Here is a 25,259-nt window from a genome sequence, read left to right as displayed (position 1 = left end):
AGAACTGCTCACAATGCTCCAAGTGCAGTCTGACCAAAGCATTATAAAGTCTTAGTATCATATCTTTATTCTTTTATTCTGGTCCCCTCAAAATGAATGCTAACATTGGATTTGTCTTCCTCACCACCAGCTCATCCTGCAAAGTAACCTCCTTTAGGAAATCCTGCAGAAGAATTCCCAAGTCCCTTTGTACCTCTGATATTTGAATTTTCACCTGTTTAGAAAATAGTCTATGCCTTTGATCTTTCTACTAATTTGCATGACCATACACTTCCCTACACTATATTCCATTCTCAACTTCTTTGCCTATTATACCAATCTGTCCAAGTCATTCTGCAAATGACCTGCTTCCTCAACAGTTAGTCCCAATACCAATTCCAGTAGAACAGCACTTGCCCATGACAGCCAGACAGAATGGACCCCATTTATTCTGACTCTTTGCCTCTTGTCAAACAACCAATCTTCTAACTATGCTTGGATCTTTGCTGTATTACCATGGGCTTGTATCTTGTTAAGCAGCCTCCTATGTGGTGCCTTGGGAAAGACCTTCTAAAAATCCAAGGAAACAATATCCATTAACTTTTCTTTATCTATCCTTCCTGTTATTTCCTCAAAAATTCCAAAAGATTTGTCAGGCAAGATTTCCACTTAAGAAAACCATGCTAACTTTGCTCTACTTTATCACGCATCACCAAGTACCCTGAAACCTCAACCTTAATAAAGGATTCCAACTCCCAACCACCAAAGTCAAGTTAATTGGCCTATAATTTCCTTTCTTCTTCTTCCCTTCCTTCTTAAAAAGTGGAGTGACATTTGAAATGTTCCAGTCCTCTGGAACCATTCCAGAATCTAGTGACAGTGACCCTTAAGAGATTATTACTAATGCCTCCACAATCTCTTCAGCTACCTCTTTCAAAATCCTGGAGTGTGGTCCATCTGGTCGAGGTGACTTATCTACCTTCTCAGCTTCCCATGCTCTTTCTGCTTATTAATAGTAACTATATTCACTTCTGCCCCTGGCACTCTCGAGTTTCTGGTACACCACTTATGTCTTCCGCAGTGAAGACAGATGTAAAATATTATTAGTTCATCCGTCATTTCATTGTCCCCATTACTCTCTCTAACATCATTTTCCAGCAGTCCAATATCCACTCTGCCTCTCTCTTACATTTTATATTCAGTATCTGAAGCAAACCTCCTTGATATGCTCCTTGATATTTTTGGCTAGTTTATCTTCATATTTCTTCTTTTTGCTGCTTATGTTTTTTGTATTAGTTGCCTTCTGTTGGTTTTAAATGTTTCAGGCCAGTGGGCTTTCATCAGAAGACAGTACATTGCAAGCTCTAATCAAAGATCTTCAACCTGAAATATTGACACCACTTCTCTCTCCTCAGATACTGCCAGACCTACTCAATATGCCTAGCATTTTCTGATTTGTTTTCTGGTTTTGCTGATATAATTTATGCTTATCCATTTATTCCATCTCTTGCCTTATTAGACCCTAAGACATAGGAGCAGAATTAGGCCATTCAGTCCATCAATTTTTCTCAGCCATTCTGTCATGTCTGATTTATTATCCCTCTCAACCTCATTTTCTTACCTGCTTCCTGTACCCTTTGATACCCTTACTAATGAAGAACCAATCAGCCTCCGCTTTGAATATACACAATGACTTAGCCTCCACAGCAGTTTATGACAATGAATTCCATATATTCACCACTCCCTGCCTAAAGAAATGCAGCTGCATCTCTGTTCTAAAGAGACATACCTCTATGCTGTGGTTGTGTCCCATTGTCCTAGACTCCCCCATAATAGGAATCATCCTATTCATGTCCATTTGATCTAAACCTTTCGATGTTCGATAGGTTTCATGATATCTCCCCCTTATCCTTCTAAACCTGCAACTTCAGCTCTAGAGTGATCAAACACTTCTCATACATTAATCCTTTCATTCCTGGGTTCATTCTTGAAAACCTCCTCTGGACCCTCTCCAATGCCAGCATACCTTTTCTTAAGTAAGGTGCCCGAAAACTGGTCACATACTCTAAGTGCAGTCTGATCAATGCATTATAAAGCCTCAGCATCAAATCCTTGCTCTTATATTCAGGTATTCTTGAAATGAATGCTAGCATTGCATTTCCTTACCACCAACTCAACTTACACGTTAACCTTTATGGAATCCTGTATAGGTGCTCCCAAGTTATCAAAAATATTCCCTTTTTATTTTGTTGTCTGTTTGCTCCATAACTTATATTCTTTACATTAAAAACTTTCTCGGTAGTGTAAATCAGTAACTTAAATGTAAACAGTTCCTTTCTCCAATGAATATTTCATCCTTTTTCCACTTGCATTTTAATGGAGCATTGTCAGTGTTGATCAAAGACAACTTTCCTACCAGTATGCCAATAAGAAATTGACCCTTCGATGATATCCAGTTGTGAGAATTTGTCAACCATGACATCGTTCCTTTGTACTATTCCATAGGATGGTGAGCGAACAATTATATACATCAGTTTCATATCATCACTATCAGCATCTGTAGCAGAAAGATACTCGGAGGTAATCAAAACCCTTTCTCGCTCATAACATTGTAGTCCAGATTTCAAGTGTGGTTGTAGCTCTGGAGGCTCATCATTAATCGGTAAAATCTTGGGGGATAAAAAAGATCAAGGAGTTCAAGTTAATTAAATGTAAGGACAGATTTTTTTTTACTATCCTAACAGCCCCAGCATGCTGCCTTCTCCCTCCATCCCACACTTACAATTACAACAATAGCAAATTCCCTCCAATGCTCATGAAAGGAAGATGTTAAAACTAAGAATCCATTCTCGGACCTTCTTCAAATGAACAAAGTCAGATGGTCAGAAAGCCTTACAGCACAGAAACAGACCTTTAACATAATCTTTATTTCAGAAAGAAGATGACCCAACACATCTGCGCTGACTATTCTGTCAGTGAGCTAGTCCCATCTGTCTGTCTTTGGCCCACGGCCCTCTAAACTTCTTCTACTTAATGTACTTATCTCAATGGCTTTTAAATGTTGCTTGTGTGCTCCCATCAGCCTCTGTTTCTGGCAGCCTATTCCAAACAAGCACCACTCTTTGTAGAAGAAGCAGTCCATAATATTCCTCTTTAAATCTCTTGCCTCTGACCTTAAATCTGTCATCTTTCTTTGCATCTCCTCCCTGCAAAAAAAGACTACGAACTTTTACACACAAAAAATTGGAGGAACTCAGCAGACCAGGCAGCATCTATAGAAGTCCTGCTGCAGGGTTTTGGCCCAAAACGTCGACTGTACTCTTTTCCATTGATGCTGCCTGGCCAGCTGAGTTCCTCTAGCATTTTGTGTCTGTTGCTTGGATTTCCAGCATCTGCAGATTTTCTCTCATTTATGAACTTTTACTCTGTCTTTGCCCTTCATGATCTATATACTTCTATTAGGTCACCACTCAATCTCTGACATTCCAAAGAATAAAGTTCTAGTTCACACAACCTCTCCTTGTAACTCAAGCCCCCAAATCCAAACAATATCTTGGTAAATCTTTTTTAGTGTAATAATATATTATCTATAGCAGAGTGACTGAAACTCCGAATACGGCCTCACCAATGTCTTATTCAAGTACAACATAACTTTCTAACTCCCATACTCATGCTCACACTGATGAGGCAAGCATGCAAAATGCTTTCCTCACCATTCCATCTACCTGAGATGCCGCTGTCAGCAAACTATGCCCTTGTACTTATAGATCAGAATGGGAATCTGATTTATTATCTGCAGGGGCTTCAAGAATTGTGAGGAACAGGCAGAAAAATGGAGTCAAAGATCAAATCAGCTAATCAAATGCAGATGATACCAAAGATCAAATCTTGGTAAAGATCAGAATCAGAAGATTTTTTTTTTACCACTGTTTTATATAACATGAGATTTGTTGTGTTGTGGCAGCAGTACCGTGTAAAGATAACAGTCCATAACTTACAAAAATAAACAATAGAGCAAAAACAGGAATAGGAAGGTTGCATTCATAGGTTGACAGTGTTCAGAAATCTGTTGGCAGAGGAGATGTAGTTGTTCCTAAACCTTTGGTTGTGGGTCTTCAAGCTCCTGTACTTCCTCTCAGATGGAAGTAATGAGAAGAGAGCAGTGAGATTGCATCTATTGCTATGGTAGACAAACTGCAATAGATGCAGTTACTAACTCAGGCAGGAGTTAATTCTAGTCGCAACCAACCTCCTAAAACAGTTTACTAGAGTGGGCCTGTCTGTTACATAACACTCCCTAGGACTCTGCCATTCATTACAACTACTACATTAGTTTGATCTCCCAAAATGCAATATCTTACATTTATCTGGATTAAAAGTAATTTGACAATCTCAGCCCACATACCCTCTGTAATTTTTCATAACTTTCTAAGTTTTTTTACAGCACTAATAGTTTTAGTTTCGTCTGCAAACATACTAACTATGCCATGTACATTTAGATCCTAATCATTTATATAAATTGCAAGCAACAAAGGTCCCACCACCGACTCCTGTAGCACAGCACTGACATGGGATCCAATCCAAGAAAAAACTCTTGACCATCACCCTCTGCTTCATAGCACTGAGCCAATTATGAATCCTGTCAGTTAGTTCACTCGAATAGCATGTGATCTAACCTTTTAGTCTCGATGGCCATGAAGGACATGGTCAATTTAATTCTGATTTTTCCATTAAAAAAGGTTAGTATTCTTTCATCATGTCACTACAAATGAATGGCCTATCATCATCTGCATTTGGTTCTATGAATTGTTTTGGGTTTTGTATTATCAAAAAAACTTTGCTGGGCTGCTAAAATAAGTGAGGAATAATATCTATTAGGAAAGACTGAATGGCTTAGGCTTCATGTTCCAGAGAAAAAAAGACTGGGGAGTCTTCCACTATATCCAAGGCTTTAATGATGTTGAGGAAAGCATTTAGTGGGATTTTGTGAATGAACTCCTTAATGGGGGCTACAAACAAAGGCCAATCATTACTATCTCCAGGGGGATTACTTTACCTTGTTTGGTTAGAAGTTGAAATTCACTTCTACAGGAAGGAGCTGATTAGATTAGACTAGATTTAGATTTGCTAATAAGAGTTACATTGAAACATACAGACAAATGTGTTATTTGCATTATCAATCAACACAAAGTGAGGATGTGCTAGGGGCAGCCCACCAGTGTTGCCACCCGTTTTGGCACCAACATAGCATGCCCACCGTGTTCAGCAGAACGCAACACATCAGTAAATAATATAAATGCATGTAAGATGGAACAGATGAGGGAGAAGGAAATGGAATGTAATGTTGATAATTTTGATGAGAATCTGAAAAAAGATTAATATCAAAAACCTGCACAAACTTATAGGCTGAAGTCGTTTATTTATGTGTTGTAAATATTTTGTAATTAAAACACATGCTGCTAAATCTTTCACTAAAATATTTTGAACACTGTAATGTCTAGTCGGAAAAAAAATATTAAACTATGTCTCTGACAACAGGTTTGAGGGAATCAAATGCCAGTTCAGTGTTATGCATCTGATTTAATGGATTTCTGTCATGTCACAATTTATAACAGCACTTTTCTTTGTCCTTACCTTTACTTCCAGCACCCCATCTGCAGTGTTAAATCCATCTGTGGCTGTAAATATGACTAAATCATCTAGTGTCTCTGAATCATCATGTTCATATCTGTGAACGGAGAAGAAACCATGCCACAGATCAAACCACAATACAACAGTTCAAATGCCTTGTTCATTAAACTAGGCTGCAACACAACTGTAATCAGAGGGAAATAATCAGAAAACAGTGTGTACCACTTTAACAGGCCAAACACTGAAAACATTAATCTGAAAGTTTGCATTAAGTGATTATGTTGGATTGATACAGCATTATGCTAGTACAAATAATCCAGAGGCCTGCAGTAATAAACCAGAGACTCCAAATTCAACCTTAACAATTGTGAAGGTAAAAGAAAAACCTGCTATTGGTAATGATGACTGCAATTCATGGTATGTATCACTTCATACTTCCCTGTATTAAATTTCATCTGCCTTGTATACTCACTCAGTTCACATATTCCCAGTCAGTGGCCACTTTACTAGGTACACCTGCTCAATAATGCAACTACCTATCAGCTGATCATATGGCAGCAATTCAAATGCATGAAAGCATCCAGACATGATCAAGTGGTTCAGTGTTGTTCAGAATGGGGAAGAAAAGTGAGCTAAGTGATGTTCATGAAATGATTGTTGGTGCCAGACAGGGTGGTTTGAGTGTCTCGGAAACTGCTGATCTCCTAGGATTTTCACACACAACAGTCTCTAAAGTTTACAGAGAATGGTCTGAAAGAAAAAAAGATCAGTGAGTGTCAATTCTCTGGGCAAAAATGCCTTATGAGTGAGAGAAGTCAGAGGCGAATGGCCGAACTGTTCCAAGTGGCAGGGAAGGTGACAACAACGGTGTGCAAAAGAGCCGAAAGCACAAAAGCTCGGAAGTTGAAGTAGATATGATACAGCAACAGTAGACCACCCAGTGGCCACTTTGTTAGGTATGTCTCTTCACAACCTTATACCACAATCTTCCTCATTGTTGACTGCATTTCCTCAGGTTTGTAAACGTTTGGAAAATTTGGAATATTTACTCCGTATACTCCTACCTAAGTCAATGATTTATTTTTTAAAAAGCATAGTAGCTCTGACACTGAATAGGATCAGTAATCTCCATCATTTTCCATTAACATTCCCTCTAATTTTTAATTTACAGCTGTGCACACCAACCATTGCTCTGAGGAGTACATTTTTATATGGCCTGAAAACTGTGCAATATTTTAAGTGCTTTTTTTTTGTAATATGCACGTCAAACAAGCACAAACCACAATTCACAACACAAGTAAATGATGTCAGGCAGTCAAAACAACTGACAGGCGCAATCTCAGGTAACATTTTTTGACTAGATGGTGTCAGCATTCAGCGGGCCAGGAGTTTATTAATAATAAACAACTAAATTTCATTCTGTATTCATTGTTACAATTTTTTAAACAGTGTTGTAACTTGAAACACTGATGGTGTAAATAAATTGAACCTCTGAAATATTTTAAAGTAAAGGTTATTATTAAGAAAAGTTGCAGATTATATTCATTAACACAAATAATTTTAGGATATTTCACAAATATGTTAACATAGACTTAAAATTATATAGGGATGATTTTAAAATTGTATTAACATAATTTCAAAATATTAATATTGTATGAAAGATAATTACAGCTGCGCGCCAACAGCAGCTATGTGCATGGAAGCATTTCCGTTACTATGTGGCCGTGCACCTGCATAGCTTTGGGGGAATAGTGTATCTTCATTATGAAAAATATTTACCACAACTCATAAACAGATAGAGTTAAAGCAGATGCTGGAAACCTAGAGTAGCAGACACAAATTTATTGGTGGAATCCAGCAGGTCAGGCAGCATCAACGGAAGTGAATAAGTAGTCGATTTTTCAAACTGAGTCCCTTCATCAGGACTGGAAGATGCCAGAATAAGGAGGTGGTCAGAGGAAAAGAAAAATAAGCTAAAAGGTGATAGCTGAAGCCAAGTGGGTGGGGAGAGGGGAATGAAACAAAAAACTGGTGGTGAAAAAACAAAGGGCTGAAGAAGGAATCTGATAAGAGAAGAGAATTGACCATGGGAGAAGGGGAAGGAGTAGAGGCATTAGGGTGAGGTGATAGGCAGGCAAGGGGAAGAGGTAAGAGACCAGAGTGGTAAATTGAAAACTAGGGAAGGGGGGAGGGGAGAAAAGTTATCAGAAATTGGAGATTATTCATGCCATCAGATTGGAGACAAGCTAGATGAAATATGAGGTGCTTCTCCTCCTGCCAGAGAGTGATCTCATCGGAGCAGCAGAGGAGACTATGGATCAACATGTCAGAATGGGAATGGGGAATGGAATTAAAATGAATGGCCACCAGGAAATTCTGCTTTTTGAAATGGAGTGGAGGTGCTTGACAAACCGATCCCCAAATCTACATCTGGTCTCACCAAGATAGAGTAGGCTGCATCGGGAGCCCCGGATACAGTAGGTGAGCCCAAAAAATGGGTAGGTGAAGTTTTGCCTCACATGGAAGGACTGTTTGGGGCCATGAATGGAGGCACCAAATACAGAAGACGACCCTCAACAGATTCACAGGTGAAGTGTTGCCTCACCAGGGAGGACTGTTTGAGACCCTAAATGGAGGACACTACCACAACTCTTCATTTCCATTCTTTAAGCCAGTTTTTTTATTCATACCACTTCATGGGCCTTTATTTTGCACACCAGCATTTTGAGTAAGACCTCACATCTTTTGAAATCCCTTTATACCACTCCTGTTGCACTAGCATCATTAGCTTTCTCTGTCTATTCAAAGATTTAATCAGGCTACTCAAACACAATTTGGTTCAAGAAACAAGTGCCTCCTCCCCTTTACCGATTTCTCCAAGTGCTTATTCTTTGATTAATAATGTCTAAAAGCATTCACACAACAGAGATGAAACTGACTGGCCTAAGGACCAACATGTCCTTGTATCTCATTTGAACAAAGGTTTCCATGCCAGTCATCTATATTGGAAGGCAATGGAAAGCCCTTCTTCTCTTTTCCCTATCAGCTTCCACAACCCAGAAAGCAGCACATCTGGACTTGAGACACGAGGCTGCAGATACTGGAGCAACAAACCAACTGCTAGAGGAACTCAACAGGTCAAGCAGCTTCAGGGGAGGAAAGGAATTGTCAGTGTTTCAGGTTGAAGCTCCGTATCAGAAGTGAGAGTGGGGAGGAGAGATGGACAGAATAAGGAGGAAAATGGAAGACTGAGATGAAAAATGTGTTCAAATAGACAGTAAGCAGCGGAAACCACAAAGGGTGAGCAGCAGTGGTGGTGGGCTCGCATTGCAGAGAGGAGGAAAACTTTTTAAAAGTTGATAAACCCGGGACAGACTTTGCAGTGGCGTAGTACAATGCAGACACAAGAGACTGTATTATTTTCCTTGTTTTATTTAGCCTTTCTCATACTTATTCCTATACTTTATTAAAGTAATGAATGTGCCAAAATGTTTTACAGGAGAGCATACAGACAAAATTTGATCCTGAGCCAAGTAAGAAGATATTAGAGCATTTAATTAAAAGCTAAGTCAAAAGGCTGGGTTATAAGTTGGATCTTAAAGTAAGAAGAGGCCACACAGGATTTAAAAACAAAGATGAGAGTTTTAAATTTGAAGAGCTGCTTAATTCATCAGTCAGCACAGAGGAGACAGGCAGATGGATTGTGTTTCACTCTCCAAGGACTCTGTTTGGATTGCTGAGGATTTCCAGATTTTTCCTGTGCAAATTTCAGGTTTCCAGCATCCACAGTACTTTATATTTGCATTGAAAGATTTTGGCTTGGCCCTAATTTTGAAATGTATTTAACATTCTGGAAGCAGTTAAAGACCAACATCTAATGTTACAAAGACAACAAATAGGTACGTTCCTCACCTGACTTGAAAGGATTTGAGGTCATCTAATGTAAACATGTCACCGACTAACATGATATTTCCATGCAACCTGATCTCTCCGTGCTGTGGTTTTTGTTGTAATTGGATTCGGAGATCCTCATCAATTGTATCATTGTCCGTCACCATCAGATTGTCCCCAGTGATCAAGCAGACTGAACCTTCCTCTGCCTTTATTTCATTGGTGAAAATCTATCAAATAACCAACAAAGGTACCTTTGTGTTTTTTTTAAATGTAAGAGCCCAGGTCCAAATTCAGAAAACATGAGAGCAGCTTATTGAACAAACGCAAAAAAGGGAAGATAGAAAAAGAAACAAGGTATGTGACATATATATACTTCACCTTGCCACATACATACATACATATATAAAACATCTGAAAGATATTTGTATTCTAGTATGGTCACAACTGGATGCTAAACAGATATAATGACATATATGTTACATTTCACATACCAAATGTCCAAAGGTAATTTGAAAGATTTGATTAGAGAGGAAATTCAGAACAGGAAAAGTTAGGTTTTTATTCTGAGTGGGGTCCAATTGAATGAGGACAAGAGTACAATATTGACTTGTTAGAGAATAAGATAAGATGATAAGATTTCTGAGAATTTGATTGAGGTAAAACTCTGGTGAACTTTGAAGAAAAACTTAGAGAAATCAAAATGACTTGTATAGCAAAAGTTGAGAAATTAGTTGCTACATTTAAGGAAGACAGTGGGTGATGAATTGGATATTGTGCTTTAAGATCCTTGCAGGGTGTATTCAAAAAGGATATTGTGTCAGGATGAAGTTTCTAGGATGAAATGAATATGAAACTAATGTGCAAAGGTCTCAATTAAAATAGTGGAAGAACAAAACAGGAAACATGAGAGACATAATTTGGAGCCCTATATACCTCAGGTGACTGGTTGTCCACAGGCATAATTGTTATGTTGAATACAAGTCCAGTCAATGAACCTCCCTGTTGGTCGTTGACAGAAAATACAAACTGTACTAATAGAGGATGAGGTCCAATATCCACTTGAGGAGGCATGTATGCTACTTTCATGTGGTTTACAGCATGCTGCAATACAAAGTGAACAAGTTGAAACAAACACAGAAGAAGCCTCATAGGGAGGGAAATTATTACCATACAAGAATTCTTCATTCGCTGCATACCATATTTATAGGTCAAAGAGAATAACATACGTGAATGGTTTACATAATTTATCCATTCTTCAGTTCCTTTATAATTTTGTAAAACACCGCAGCAATGGTCATTTTGCAAATCTGTATGGGTATGGAAGCTCTAAGATCGATGAAAAATCTATTTGCTTAGCACAAGGTTTTAGTTCACTACACAAAGGAAATTGATCTAAACACTAAGTAAACACTGCACAGTTTCCAAAGCATATCTCACAGGTAAAGTTTGAGTGCATCTTAGAAGAGACCATGGATGTCAAGTAAACCCTGACACGGTGACACAGTAGCATCATGGTTAGTGTAATGCTTTCAGTGCCAGCTATAGGATCAGTTTTCAATTCCTGCATCTGTCTGTATGGAGCTTGTATGTTCTCCCCATGACCACATGGGTTTTCTCCAGGGGCTCTTGCTTCCTTCCACATTCTAAAGACATAACACTTAGGGTTAGTAAATTGTGAGTATGCTATGTTGCTGTCAGAAACATGGTGACCTTTGCAAGCTGCCCCGGTGGGTTTAGACTGGACTGGTCATTGATGCAAAAACAACACACTTCACTGTATGTTTCGATGTTGTTCCTCTCCACACTTCATAGTGCAGTGAGTGGCAACCTTACCGTTTCTTTATCGTTTGTCTGTTTCTTGTGAGGCTAAGTTACTAGCTCATTGCTCCAGCCAGCAAGGATGGAAAGCTTGCAAGCTGCCAGCCAGATTCGAACCTAGGACCACTCACCTTGAAGTCAAGTGAAGATGCCACTACACCTACTACCGGTTTATGTTTCAATGTGCATGTGATGAAAAGCTATTCTTTTAGAAACAAAAGATCTTAAGTACAAAATCCAAAAGGTGAACTGATGCCTCATCTTTCTGTATTCTCCTGCATCCAGGCTGATGTACAGCTGTTTGCCTTCAGACCAAATGTAGAGGTCAGGAGGCTGAAGCCATGATACTGAGAAACCCAGGGGCTCCATAATTTTGCCTTGGCTTGCTTTCTGCAGTTGTCATATGTGACAAGATTGAAATCTGTTCAATTTAATTATAACTAACTGCTCAAATAATTTTTAAAAGAGGTAAAATAATTTATTTAATGTGAATATCATTCCATGTTGTGAAAAGGAAAAGGATATTACTTGCAAAATGTGCAAATCTGTTTAGTTGAAATTGTGAGACTCTGTGTGCAAGACATTCTTTTATAGTATCATGCAATGAATCTGCCAGTGACTTGTGAGGGCTCATATTCAATCTTCAGCATGCAATTGATTGCTTGTGCCTGCCAGAATGCCGTGGAGGTGGGGGGTGGGGGTTGTGCAGTACATACTGTACTCATTCACTAAAAAATGACTAATGCATGAACAGTACAGCATATCTGTATTTCATTTGCCATATCACTTTGTCATGAGTACTACATATGCAGATGTGTTGTCCAGCATTAAAATAACACCAGAAATAAAAGTTCCCTTTGAAACACCCATTGAGTTTTGTCAAGAACAGAAAATATAGGCAGACTCTGATGATGTGAGGGAACACTGGGTTTCATCTTAAACTGGTCAGCTCCTGGCTAGGAAGATGCAGGCACAGTCCACTTGCTTCAACGGGTACTTGGAGTTTAGAATCTTTGCTCTAAAAGCAGAGGAAATCTATTGCATCAGGCAAGCAATTGAAAACAAGGAAGATGCCAGCTCTTTGATTTCAAGCTGGATAGTTAGGACCATGGATGATCTGCAGATAGTTGATAACACCCTATAAGACTGCTATTTCGGACATATTGAAGATCAACATCAAATTCCATTTTTAAAACTACTATTTCCAGGAGCTGGGCCTCACTAGAAATGTGAGCTATCGTTAATCATCCTTAACTGCCCTTGAGGAAGTGGTAGTGAGTTGCTTACAACAGAGTCTATTTCAGAGTCAACCACATGGTCCACCCCCCATGAGTTGGGCTGGAGTCAAACATAAGCCATATATAAAGTGCTGGTTGCAGACAATGGTGAAGCAGGTAGGTTTTTTTTTATATATACAACAATGGGTTACCACTATTAACACTAGTTATTTTAATAGCTCAAATAGACACTAGCAATTTAGGATGAAAATAGTTAAAATGATTGTAGGATGGCATCAGCAGGAATTTGAAGAACTTAAGGAAGTGCATACTCATATGGATAAGAATTAGAATTGAGGCTGTATGAAGGTAATATAGCAATGTTTAGGGGGTATATGAAGAAAGGTACTGAAAGGTAGTTCACGAGAAGACCAGCTTCAGTGCCTATCACACACAATATGACCCAGATCTCTTTAAAGTTGTACCAGTGGCAAGATGTAACCTTTGAAAGGTTCGCATTTGAAACAAAAAGGCCAATTCCACACCAATATCTGCCATACCATCTATCCAAATAAGAACCATCAGCACCATAATTCCATTGCGGATATCTTCTCCATCATTCCTTTGCAAAGTAGAGAATAAGTAGCAATTAAAATATTGCATTGTTGCAGTTGATAGATGATGGGTGAAGTTGCACATGGAGCACTGTGTAAAACGTTGGTCACCCTTATAGGGAAGATGTGGTTCAACTCGAAAGAGTGCAGAACCGATTTATGAGGATAATGCCAGGAACAGAAAGCCTGAGTTATAATGAGGGATTAGCCTTAGATTCCTTAGAACATAGGGGAATGAGGGATGTTTAAAATTATGAGAGGCATAGATAGGGTGGATAATAACAGTCATTTTCCCAGGGCTGGGGAGCCCAAAACTGGTGGGCATGGATTTTCATGAGAGGAGAAAGATTCAAAAGGGACTGAAGAAGCAACTTTTTTTACACAGAGGGTGGTAAGCATACTTGTTGAGTGGAAGGGTCTGTACCCATATTGTTGGACTCTATGACTCTGAAAATATAGGAAACTGGAAGAAAAGAACATTGAAGAAAAGAGCATCCTGGTAAATCTCCTCTGTACCCTTTCCAATGCTTCCACATCCTTCCTATAGTGAGGCAACCAGAACTGGACACAGTACTCCAAGTGTGGTCTAACCAGAGTTTTATAGAGCTGCATCATTACCCCGTGACTCTTAAACTCTATCCCTTGACTTATGAAAGCTAATACTCCATAAGCTTTCTTAACTACCCTATCTACCTGAGGTAACTTTCAGGGGTCTGTGGACATGTACCCCCAGATCCCTCTGCTCCCCACACTTCCAAGTATCCTGCCATTTACTTTGTACTCTGCCTTGGAGTTTGTCCTTCCAAAGTGTACCACCTCACACTTCTCTAGGTTGAACTCCATTTCCCACTTCTCAGCCCACTTCTGCATCCTATCAATGTCTCTCTGCAATCTTCAACAATCCTCAACACTATCCACAACAACACCAACATTTGTGTCATCTGCAAACTTGTCAATGCACCCTTCTACCCCCACATCCAGGTCGTTAATAAAAATCATGAAAAGTCGAGGTCCCACCCAGAACCGATCCTTGTGGGACACCACTTTCTGCAGCCAAGCCAATTCTGAATCCACCTGGCCAAACTTCCCTGGATCCCATGCCTTCTGACTTTCTGAATAAGCCTATTGTGTGGTACCTTGTCAAATGCCTTACTAAAATCTATGTAGATCACATGCACTGCACTACCCTCATCTATGTGCCTGGTCACCTCCTCAAAGAACTCTATCAGGCTTGTTAGACACGATCTGCCCTTCACAAAGCCATGCTGACTGTCCCTGATCAGACTATGATTCTTTAAATGACCATAGATTCTATCTCTAAGAATCTTTTCCAACAGCTTGCCCACAACAGACATAAGGCTCACTGGTCTATAATTACCTGGACTATCCCTACTACTGTTCTTGAACAAGGGGACAACATTTGCCTCCCTCCAATCCTCTGGTACCATCCCTGTGGATAATGAGGACATGAAGATCCTAGCCAGAGGCTCAGCAATCTCTTCTCTCACCTTGTGGAGCAGCCTGGGGAGTATTCTACCAGGCCCTGGCAACTTATCCATCCTAGTGTAGTTTGACAACTCCAACACCTCTTCTCCCTTAACATCAACATGCTCCAGAACATCAACCTCACTCATATTGTCCTCACCATAATCAAGTTCCCTCTCATTGGTGAATACCGAAGAGAAGTATTTATTGAGGAACTCGCTCACTTCCACAGCCTCCAGGCACATCTTCCCACCTTTATCTCTAATGGGTCCTAGCTTCACTCCTGTCAACCTTTCGTTCTTCACATAATTGAAGAATGCCTTGGGGTTTTCCTTTACCCTACTTACCAAGGCCTTCTCATGCCCCCCTCTTGCTCTCCTCAGCCCGTTCTTAAACTCCTTTCTTGCTACCCTATATTCCTCAATGGACTCATCTGATCCTCGCTTCCTAAACCTCACGTATGCTGCCTTCTTCCACCTGACTAGATTTTCCAACTCACTTGTCACCCTACCATTCTTTATCTTCCTCACCGGGACAAATTTATCCCTAACATCTTGCAAGATATCCCTAAACATCAACCACATGCCCATAGTACATTTCTCTGCAAAAACATCATCCCAATTCACACCTGCAAGTTCTAGCCTTATAGCATCACAATTTGCCCTTCCCCAATTAAAAACATTCCTGTCCTCTCTGATTCTATCCTTTTCCATGATAATGCTAAAGGCCAGGGAGCAGTGGTCACTGTCCTCCAGATGCTCACCCACTGAGAGATCTGTGACCTGACCTGGTTTGTTACCTAATACTAGATCTAGTCTGGCATTCCCCCTAGTTGGCCTGTCAACAGACTGTGAAAGGAACCCGTCCTGGACACACTTAACAAACCCAACCATTGGATCCCCCATCATGGTAGCTTGTCTCTTCTTCCCCCCCCCCCCCCTTCCCTTCTGAAGTTCACAGGAGCTCTGTATGATCTTCGCAGTCGTCAATTGCAGATGAAAAGCCATGAACAATGGAAATCTGATATGTTTCCCCTCACTGACCTCACCGAAGCATTGGGTTGGGTGAGTTGGGTACATTTCCCTCCGACTACGAAGTGACTACATGATGAGGCTGCCTACTGAGATCTGCTCTTCTCATGAGAAATGAGTAATCACTAGGTACAACTGATAAATTCCAGGCTTTCCAAAGTGCACAGCAGGTCAAACATCTGCATTCTGATATTAACACACGTTAGGCATGTTCTTCTCACAGCTGTCATGATGTGCATCAGAACACTTGAAAAGCTGTTCATTCTTTCATAACCGAGTGCCAGGTCACCACAGTCGAGATGCCCCATATCAAAGGTGCCAGGCCAGTGTCACCTGCGATAGGCATACTCTCCAGTGTTTGCATTGACCAACAGCATCAGGAAAACAAATGTTGCCCTGGAAGGCAAATAGCAGCTTAGGTTGCTGCTATGCTACCAAGAGTTAGTATTGAGAATGTGTTACTGGAAGTTGTTGACAGCTTCACAGATCAAGGCTCCACAATCCCCAGGAATCTGTCACTTGATGCTGAAATCAACACACACATTACAAAAGCTGCGACTTGTCTCCCCAAGCTCAGCAAGAGTGTAGACCAACTGCAAACTGGTGGAAAACACCAAACTGAGTGCACTCCTTCATCCTTAATACACTCCTTGCAATATAACCATATAACAATTACAGCACAGAAACAGGCCATCTCGGCCCTTCTAGTCTGTGCTGAATGCTTACTCTCACCTAGTCCCACCGACCTGCACACAGCCCATAACCCTCCATTCCTTTCCTGTACGTATACCTATCCAATTTTACTTTAAATGACAATATTGAACCTGCCTCTACCACTTCTACTGGAAGCTCGTTCCACACAGCTACCACTCTCTGAGTAAAGATGTTCCCCCTCATGTTACCCCTAAATCTTTGCCCTCTAACTCTCAACTCATGTCCTCTTGTTTGAATCTCCCCTACTCTCAATGGAAAAAGCCTATCCACGTCAACACTATCTATCCCCCTCATAATTTTAAATACCTCTATCAAGTCCTCCTTCAACCTTCTATGCTCCAAAGAATAAAGACCTAACTTGTTCAACCTAACTCTTACAGCAGTTATAGATGACAAATAAACAAAAGGCACACAAGTGCTGAAGAAGAGTCTCGGCCCGAAACATCGACTGTTCTCTCTTTTCCATAGATGCTGCCTGACCTGCTGAGTTCCTCCAGATTTGTGTGTGTGTGTGTGTGTGTGTGTGTGTGTGTGTGTGTGTGTGTGTGTGTGTGTGAGTGTGTGTGAGTGTGTGTGAGTGTGTGTGAGTGTGTGTGAGTGTGAGTGTGTGTGAGTGTGTGTGAGTGTGAGTGTGAGTGTGAGTGTGAGTGTGAGTGTGTGTGTGTGTGTGTGTGTGTGTGTGTGTGTGTGTGTGTGTGAGTGTGAGTGTGAGTGTGTGTGTGTGTGTGTGTGTGTGTGTGTGTGTGTGTGTGTGTGTGTGTGTGTGTGTGTGTGTGTGTTGCTTTGGATTTCCAGCATCTGCAGATTTTCTTGTGTTTACAAGGAGGCTTAATATTCTTCACCTTCACTGCCTCAGATACAAATTATGTATCTTATGGATATTAGAGCATGCCAATTCTGTTAGCATGCTTTTTTTGTTAAGTCAATGACAGAGACAACTCTGCTATAAGAGCCTTTGGGAAGGACCAATGGAGGACTCAGAGAGGAAGGTGTAACAAAGTTTATCTGACCGAACGAAGACTCAGAGAAAATAGAGACCAGCATCTGCAGATTTTCTCGTTTGTGACCAGTAAAGTTTGCACCTTCTCAAGCCCTGGCTTCATCTGTGGCAAATGCAGTAGAGACTGCCATGTTCTGACCACATGAGATAATGTTCAATAAGTAATTGACCCGCAAACTACAAGAAACTACCCTCTGAGACAGAAGGCTGCTTACGGGCGCAAAGTCTGTTAGGCATGCAGAGCGAAACCTAATAACATATAATGCAAGTTCTTACATCACTGAGATAAAACAGTGCAAGTCACTCACATGTCATCCACTAACTGGAGATGTCAGGTGTGACTGCACGAGTTAAAGGTGACTGTTTCTTTAGCTAGAGGGTCTAAAGCATTGATCTTGTCAAGTAGATCCTCTAAAATTTTTACTTGCTATTTACTTCCACCTTCCATCTCTTATCCCCCACAATTTGCTGCTGAAATTGTTTGGGTCCCCATTGACAGACTGCCCAGCTGGATACCAATGGAACCAGGCTAAAAATGTATTTCCCAACTTGTCCTTGTTTGAACATCACAAATGTGTTCCCTCAATGCCTTGGCTCCTACGTCCAGAAACACTCTGTCCCTGATACCAATTCTGACTTTGGGTCTGATCCATCCAATCCTCTTCCAGTCCTTTCTCTGCAACCTCGAGTATGAACTATTCCGAAAATCAAAAATCCAAACATGCTGGAAATCAAAAATAAAAATAGGAAATACTGAAACTATTCAGTAAGTCATGTAACATCTATGAAAAGAGAAAGAGGACTGTTCTTCCTTTGCTCTTTTTATCTCTCTGTCACTGCGTGGTTGACCGTCTTTTTGTGTGTAGTGTTTCATTGATTCTATTGTGTTTCTTTGTATGTACTGTGGATTCCCACCAAAAAAATCTCAGGGTAGTATATGGTGACATGCATGTACTTTAATAATAAATTTTCTTTGAACTTTGCTTTCATTAGTCCATCAGCTCAAATAGTTCATCAACAAGTTATCCCCATGACTGAGAAGAAGCAAGTAAAGTCCAAAGAAGAAAGTCAAAAGGCTACATATACTATACCAGATCCCAAATTCATGGATATCAGAAAATTTTTAAAAATGGTCAGAATACTTTATGATGGTAATGGGCTATTGGACTTGCTCCCTGGTCCAGCTCTCTGGTCATCACAAAGGCAGCTAAGCTTTTTGTTCTTCACCTGCAATATTTTACTGCATCTCATGTTACTTGTGACACTGGGTCCCAGTTACCAGCATCGACTGAACTTTAATCAGTACTCAACAATGATGTTAATCATCTCTTCATGGATCTTCTAATAATGCTACAATCAATATTGTCTAAACCACATAATAAGGGTCACACAAAGGGAGTCTGGTATGAGCACTCAGAAAAACTTGCATAATTTGTAGGGTTCATTAGTAATTTCTATAAGGGTTTATTAATAACCAGCTTGGTTGCATTGTAATTATGTTCACAACAGCAATGAAACTTCATACACAAAATGCTGGTGGAACACAGCAGGCCAGGCAGCATCTATAGGGAGAAGCGCTGTCGACATTTTGGGCCGAGACCCTTCGTCAGCAATGAAACTTTGTTGCATTTTACTTAAATGGATGTTTTGGTAGTAGGCTCAATGAGTTTCTAGAAACACTAGGAAGTATATAAAACTCTAGTTAGGCCACCTTTGGAGTACTGCGTCCAGTTCTGGTCGCCTCAGTATAGGAAAGATGTGGAAGCATTGGAAAGGGCACAGAGGAGACTTACCAGGATGCTGCCTGGTTTAGAGAGTATGGATTATGATCAGAGATTAAGGGAGCTAGGGCTTTACTCTTTGGAGAGGAGGAGGATGAAAGGAGATATGATAGAGGTGTACAAGATATTAAGAGGAATAGACAGAGTGGACAGCCAGCGCCTCTTCCCCAGGGCACCACTGCTCAGTACAAGAGGACATAGCTTTAGGGTAAGGGGAGGGAAGTTCAAGGGGGATATTAGAGGAAGGTTTTTCACTCAGAGTGGTTGGTGCATGGAATGCACTGCCTGAGTCAGTGGTGGAGGCAGATACACTAATGAAGTTTAAGAGACTACTAGACAGGTATATGGATGAATTTAAGGTAGGGGGTTATATGGGAAGCAGGGTTTGAGGGTCGGCATAACTTTGTGGGCTGAAGGGCCTGTACTGTGCTGTACTGTTCTATGTAAAGAAAGATTTGGGCATAAATTCAGCTGGTTGCTAAGATTTTCAATACAAACATTCACTGATACTTGTCCCCTGCTGCCCATGAAAGTGAAAATCACACTTGTGCTAAAGTTTTTAACTCTGGATCATTACAGATCACTAACACATACCACAGTTCACATCTTAATGTATGAGGGGTTATTGAGAATCTTACGAGAAAATAAATCCTCAACTCTACCTGTCACATCCACTCTCTGTTACATCATCAAAACTCTCCAGATAATATGATTATACTTAATGTCCACTTCAACAGAATATTCCTGCTCTCCTTTATTGGTCAATACTTACAAACTTATCCAGATGGTTGCTATTTTTTTTCTATCATCATACTTTTTAAATATTTCCTACCCACTGACCTTCAAGATAGCAGAAAACTAAAAAAAAAAGTGGAGAAACTGAAAATCTGATCTGAGTTCTAATGATGGTTACTGACCTGGAAAATTTGCTATTTCTGTTTCTACAAAAAAATCTGATCTGCAGATTATATGCAGAATTTTCTGTTTTTATTTGACATTAAGGATCAGCTTCATTGATTGCAACGTTTATCCCTTTCCCTTTTCTGAACAAAGGTTTAACATTTGCAATCATTTGGCACATTTTTTTGGCATGTCATCTTCTCTGATAAACACTAAACAGCCTTCATAGACACCCTCACCTTGTGCTTCTCCATTTTGACATTTAATCAGTGACGCTGCTCTGACAACAGGACCTCTGGATTCTTCTTGTAAATAGAAACAGCCAATCTATCTTTATCCTGTTTCCTTATCGCATTTTATATTAACTGTAAGATTTTAATACTCAGCCCAGGACTCCCTGTATTATCAAGCAACCATCTGTGTTTGCTTTTTAATCCTACTCTGACTCATCATCTGATCTCAACTCTGACTTTAAGGGCACTATGATACTTGCCTAACTTCATGCCATTCAATGTCCACTCTGAGTTATCGTCAGTTCTGTCCTTTGGGGGGAAATAGTGGCTTTTCCAGTTTGCAGAAGCACAGGCAGGATTTGGAGTAACTCCAAGATTGAATAGCACAACACAGGTACAGACTTTAGGCCCATGATGTTGCGTTGAACTAATTAAACTAATGACAGCTAATCCATTCTGCCGGCATGCGGTCCAATCCTTCCATCCTTTGCATATCTACGAGGCTCTTAAATGCCTTTGTTGTATCTGCTTCCACCACTGCACCTGCTAGTGCTTTCCAGGCACCCACTGCTCTCTGAGTAAAAATGAATCTGCCGCACAATTCTCATTTGAACTTTACCCCTCTCATCTTAAATGCATGCCCTCGGGTATTAGACTATTTCAAACCTGAGATTAAGACATTGGGCTATCTGTGCCTCTCACAATTTTATAAATTTGTATCAAGTTCAGCCTCAGCCTCAGCCGCACCAGAGAAAACAATACTAATTTGTCCAGCTTCTCCTTATAGCACACATCCTCTAATCCAGAAAAATAAACCTTTAGCGGACTCTCTTCATAGCCTCCACCTTCTTCCTACAAAGGGGCAACTAAAAATGAATGCAATACTTCAGATGAGGCCTAACCAGACTTTAACAAAAGAAGAACATTACCTCCTGACTTTCAAACTTAATGACTCAACTGCTAAAGGAAAACATGCCAAATGACATTTTTTTAAAATCACCCTATTCACTTGTGCAGCCATTTTCAGGGAGCTGTGGACTAGGGCCCTAAAATGCCTTTGTACTTTAATGCTGTTAAGGGTCCTGTTAAAATGAAAATTTATGGTATATTTAAAAGCATTTCCATTAGCGCTGTATTGTCTACCTGCACTGCACTTTTTCTGTAACTATAATACCATATTCTGCATTCTGTTATTGCTTTTCCATGACACTACCTCAAAGTGCTATGTTTTGAAATGATCTGTATGGATGGTTTTCAAAATTAGAATTTTCACTGCATCACAAAGCATGTGACAACGATAAACTAACAGCAATAATGGCTAAAACTGCACTAGCTGTAACAGAATTTGATACACAAGGCAGTTACGTTCCTTCACACATGGCTAGATTCAATGGAAAGAATTTGTCAATATTGCATAGCTCTGAGACAGCTTGCCTTAAAGTGTAAAGCTTCTGAACTGGACCTAAAATGTAAAATTCCTGAGCTTGAGCAAGTGATCATTGAAAACTGCACATCAACACTAGTTTGGCAGAAATCATTTCAACAGTTGATTAAACTGTGTAAGCTGCTTGAGTTAGCAAAAGCAATGTCATTCGTTGCAAAAGGATAAAACATTTCACTTCAGCTGAGAACAGCAGAAAGAAAAATGATCAACCATTTTGCAAAACAGAAAATACAGCACACCTGAACTACATGTAGCAAGTTCCAGTTTTAACGAAACTTTTGACCTGAAACATTAACGGTTCCTTCTCCCACTGTGGCAGCCTGACATTCTGCCAGTTTCCAGCAGTTTCTGTTTTATTGCATGTAGGAAGTGATAAAGCCAATGCAGATATCAACAATAATTACGACCCTGAGTACATACAGTATCTACAATGCATTACAATCATGAGCGCACCAGAGATGGATGAAAACTGGTATTTTCAACTTGCATTACATGTGATGAATATTAACAGTCCAGGTCCTGGACACTTGCTACTTTGGTTTTTTAGGACAGCAGAAGAAACTATCTATAGTTCAAGATGATTATCCTTAAAATAGTTTACATTTCTAATCTATAATCTTTTCTCATTCTCTTGTCATCATCAGCAGAAACAACGCTGTCCATGTTGAATCCACTAAGACTGTAATGTAATCAGGAGCAACAACATTGTTGATGATAACTTAATCAAAGTGCTCCATCCAAATGAACTGATCAATGCAGTTATGAAATGTTTCATGCAAATTAGGTCATTACCAGAGGGTTGGTTAAAAATGATATTAGATGGCAGTAGGTATTACTGATATAGACATAGTATCCAGTCCTCAGCCTGGACCTGAGATGGATCTCTCAGAAATTCCTGCTGCAGCAGATGACTTGCCCTCTGTACCACACTAGTACCATTTTCTAGTTTCTAAAATATGCATTTGGGTTTTTGAAACACTTTCTAGAATAATAATCACCGTAAGAATTTAGTCCTCAAATAAGATGTACTCAATTTAAAATATCACCTTTAATCATATTCATTAGCCAGAAGTATGTCCTCTTTGGTTGGGAAGGAGGACCACAACTCAAAATAGTGATTACTGACAGTTAAACCCCTCCAGAAAAGAGATTATTTATGTAAACTAGTCTTTGAAATATAAGTTAACACAGTATAATGTCACTGAATGTCCCTTGATATTCAATGGCATCACCATCACTGAATCACCTACTATCAACATCCTGGGGCTCAATATTGATAGGAAATTGAACTGGTCTAGCCATATAAACACCGTGGCTACCAGAACAGGTCATAGGCTAGGAATCCTGCAGTGTGAAACTCACCTCCTGACTCCCCAAAGTCTGCCAGCTATCTACAGGACTCAGGTCAGGAGTGTAATGGAATACTCTCCACTCACCTGGATGAGTGCAACTCCATCAACACTCAAGAAGCTTGACACCATCCAGTACAAGGCAGCCCACTTGATCGGTACCCCTTCCACAGGCATCAAGTCCCTCCACCACTGACAAACAGTTGCAGCAGTGTGTGCTATCTACAAGATGCACTGCAACAACACACCAAAGCTCCTAACGCAGCACCTTCCAGACCCATGACCATTATCATCTAGAAGGACAAGAACAGCAGATATCTGGGAACAGCACCACTTGGAAATCCCCCTCCAAGTCACTCACAGTCCTTACTTGGAAACATATTGCCGTCCCTTCATAGTTTTTGGGTCAAAAATCATGGCAGCACTGTGGGTGTACCTACACCTCAGGGACTGCAGTGGTTCAAGAAGGCAGCTCATCACCACCTTCTCAAGGGCAACTAGGGATGGGCAATAAATGCTGGCTTAACTACTGATGCCTACATCCTGTAAACAAATTTTAAAAATACACTGAAATGAGGGTTTTAGTAGACATTTATAACTGGTAAGAATATAGGACAGTACAGGCCCTTTAGCTAACAATGTTGTGCTAACCCTTTAATCTATTCCCTGATCAATCTAACTCTTCTCCATAACCCTCCATCTTTCTTTCATCCCTGTGCCTTTCCAAGAGTCCCTTAAATGTCCCTAATGTATCTGCTTCTACCACCACCAGTGAGTTCCTTATATATAACATTCTCTGTGTAAAAAATCTACCTTTGACATCTCTCCCCTCAAATTTACCTTTGACCTCCCTCGAGTCACCTGAAAAGTATATCCCTCACATTCGACATTTCTGTCCTGTACACTCAATCTATGCCTCTTATCATCTTGTCCATCTCTATCAAATCACCAGTTGTCCTCCTTTGCTCTAAAGAGAAAAGCTCTAGCTCTATCAGTCTATCCTCATAAGACATGCTCTCCAATCCAGGAAGCATTCTGGTAAATCTCCTGTGCACCTTCTCTAAGGTTTCCTCATCCTTCATATAATGAAGCAACAGAAAATTAGAACAGTACTCCGAGTGTAGTCCAACCGGAGTTTTGTAGAGCTGCACATTACCCTGTGGGTCTTGAACTCAATCCCCCCTCCCAACAAATGAATGCCAACCCACCATACTCCTTCTTAACCATTCTACCAACTGGCACAACAATTTTGATATAGGCCACAAAATTCTCTCTGTTCCTCCACACAACCAAAAATGCTGCCGTTAAAAATGTACTCTACCTTAAAGTTTGATCCTCCAAGTGTATCATTCAACCTTCCACTTCCTTGTCCAAGTTATCTATAAATTCACAAAGAGCAGGGGTCCTAGAACAGATTCCTGCAGCACACCACTGGTCACTGAACTCTTTGCAGAATGCATTCCATCTACCACCACTCTCTAGCTTATGTGAGCAAGCCAGTTCCAAATCCACACAACCAAGTTTCCCTAGATCCCCTGCCTCCTGAGTTTCTGATGAGCCAACCATGGAGAAACTTGTCAATTTCTTTACTAAAATCCATGTACACCACATCCACTGCTCTACCTTCACCAATGATTTCTGTCACTTCCTCTGAGAAGTCAATCTGGCTTGTGAGGCATGACCTGTACCTTATAAAGCCATTCTGACTATCACTGATCACTGACTATGCTTCTCAAAATACTCATAAATCCTGTCTCCAAGAATCCTCCTCAGTAATCAGCCCACCACTGATGTAAGACTCATTAGCCCAGGTTTATTCCAACTACCTTCTTTGAACAAAGGAATTACATTTGCCATTCTCCAATCTTCTGGTACTGCTCCTTTGGCCAGAGAGGACACAAAGATCATGCCAATGTCAGCAATCTCTTCCCTCACTTCCACTAGTAACCTGAAGTATTTCCCATCTGGTCCTGACGGCTGTGCAGGCCAAGTCATTGGGTATACTCAAGGCAGAGGTTGACAGGTTCTTGATTAGTAAGGGGCTTCAAAGATTGCAGGGAGAAGGTAGGAAAACGGGGTTGAGTGCATGTTTGGTATCTGGGAGATGGCTAAAAAAAGAGAGTAACCATTGCTTACACTGTGCTCAGCAGGGAGTCTGTATAATTAATT

At 40.3% G+C, this 25,259-nt stretch overlaps 1 protein-coding gene across 1 annotated transcript in view; it reads right to left on the bottom strand.

The window, feature by feature from the left end:
- frem1b (Fras1 related extracellular matrix 1b) overlaps positions 1–25,259 on the bottom strand; it is a 177,876-nt gene that overhangs the window by 101,241 nt on the left and 51,376 nt on the right. Inside the window, exons 12-15 of the mRNA XM_059983517.1 lie at positions 10,438–10,605; positions 9,523–9,731; positions 5,614–5,707; positions 2,396–2,648 (exon numbers count right to left, since the gene is read on the bottom strand). Coding sequence (XP_059839500.1) covers positions 2,396–2,648; positions 5,614–5,707; positions 9,523–9,731; positions 10,438–10,605 — 724 coding nt within the window. The remainder of the gene's footprint in view (positions 1–2,395; positions 2,649–5,613; positions 5,708–9,522; positions 9,732–10,437; positions 10,606–25,259) is intronic.

Source organism: Hypanus sabinus, chromosome 11 (assembly GCF_030144855.1).
Source record: "Hypanus sabinus isolate sHypSab1 chromosome 11, sHypSab1.hap1, whole genome shotgun sequence".
Lineage (NCBI taxonomy): Eukaryota > Metazoa > Chordata > Chondrichthyes > Myliobatiformes > Dasyatidae > Hypanus > Hypanus sabinus.
The sequence above is the reverse complement of the archived record's forward strand: the minus strand, read 5'-3'. Positions and strand labels throughout refer to the sequence as shown.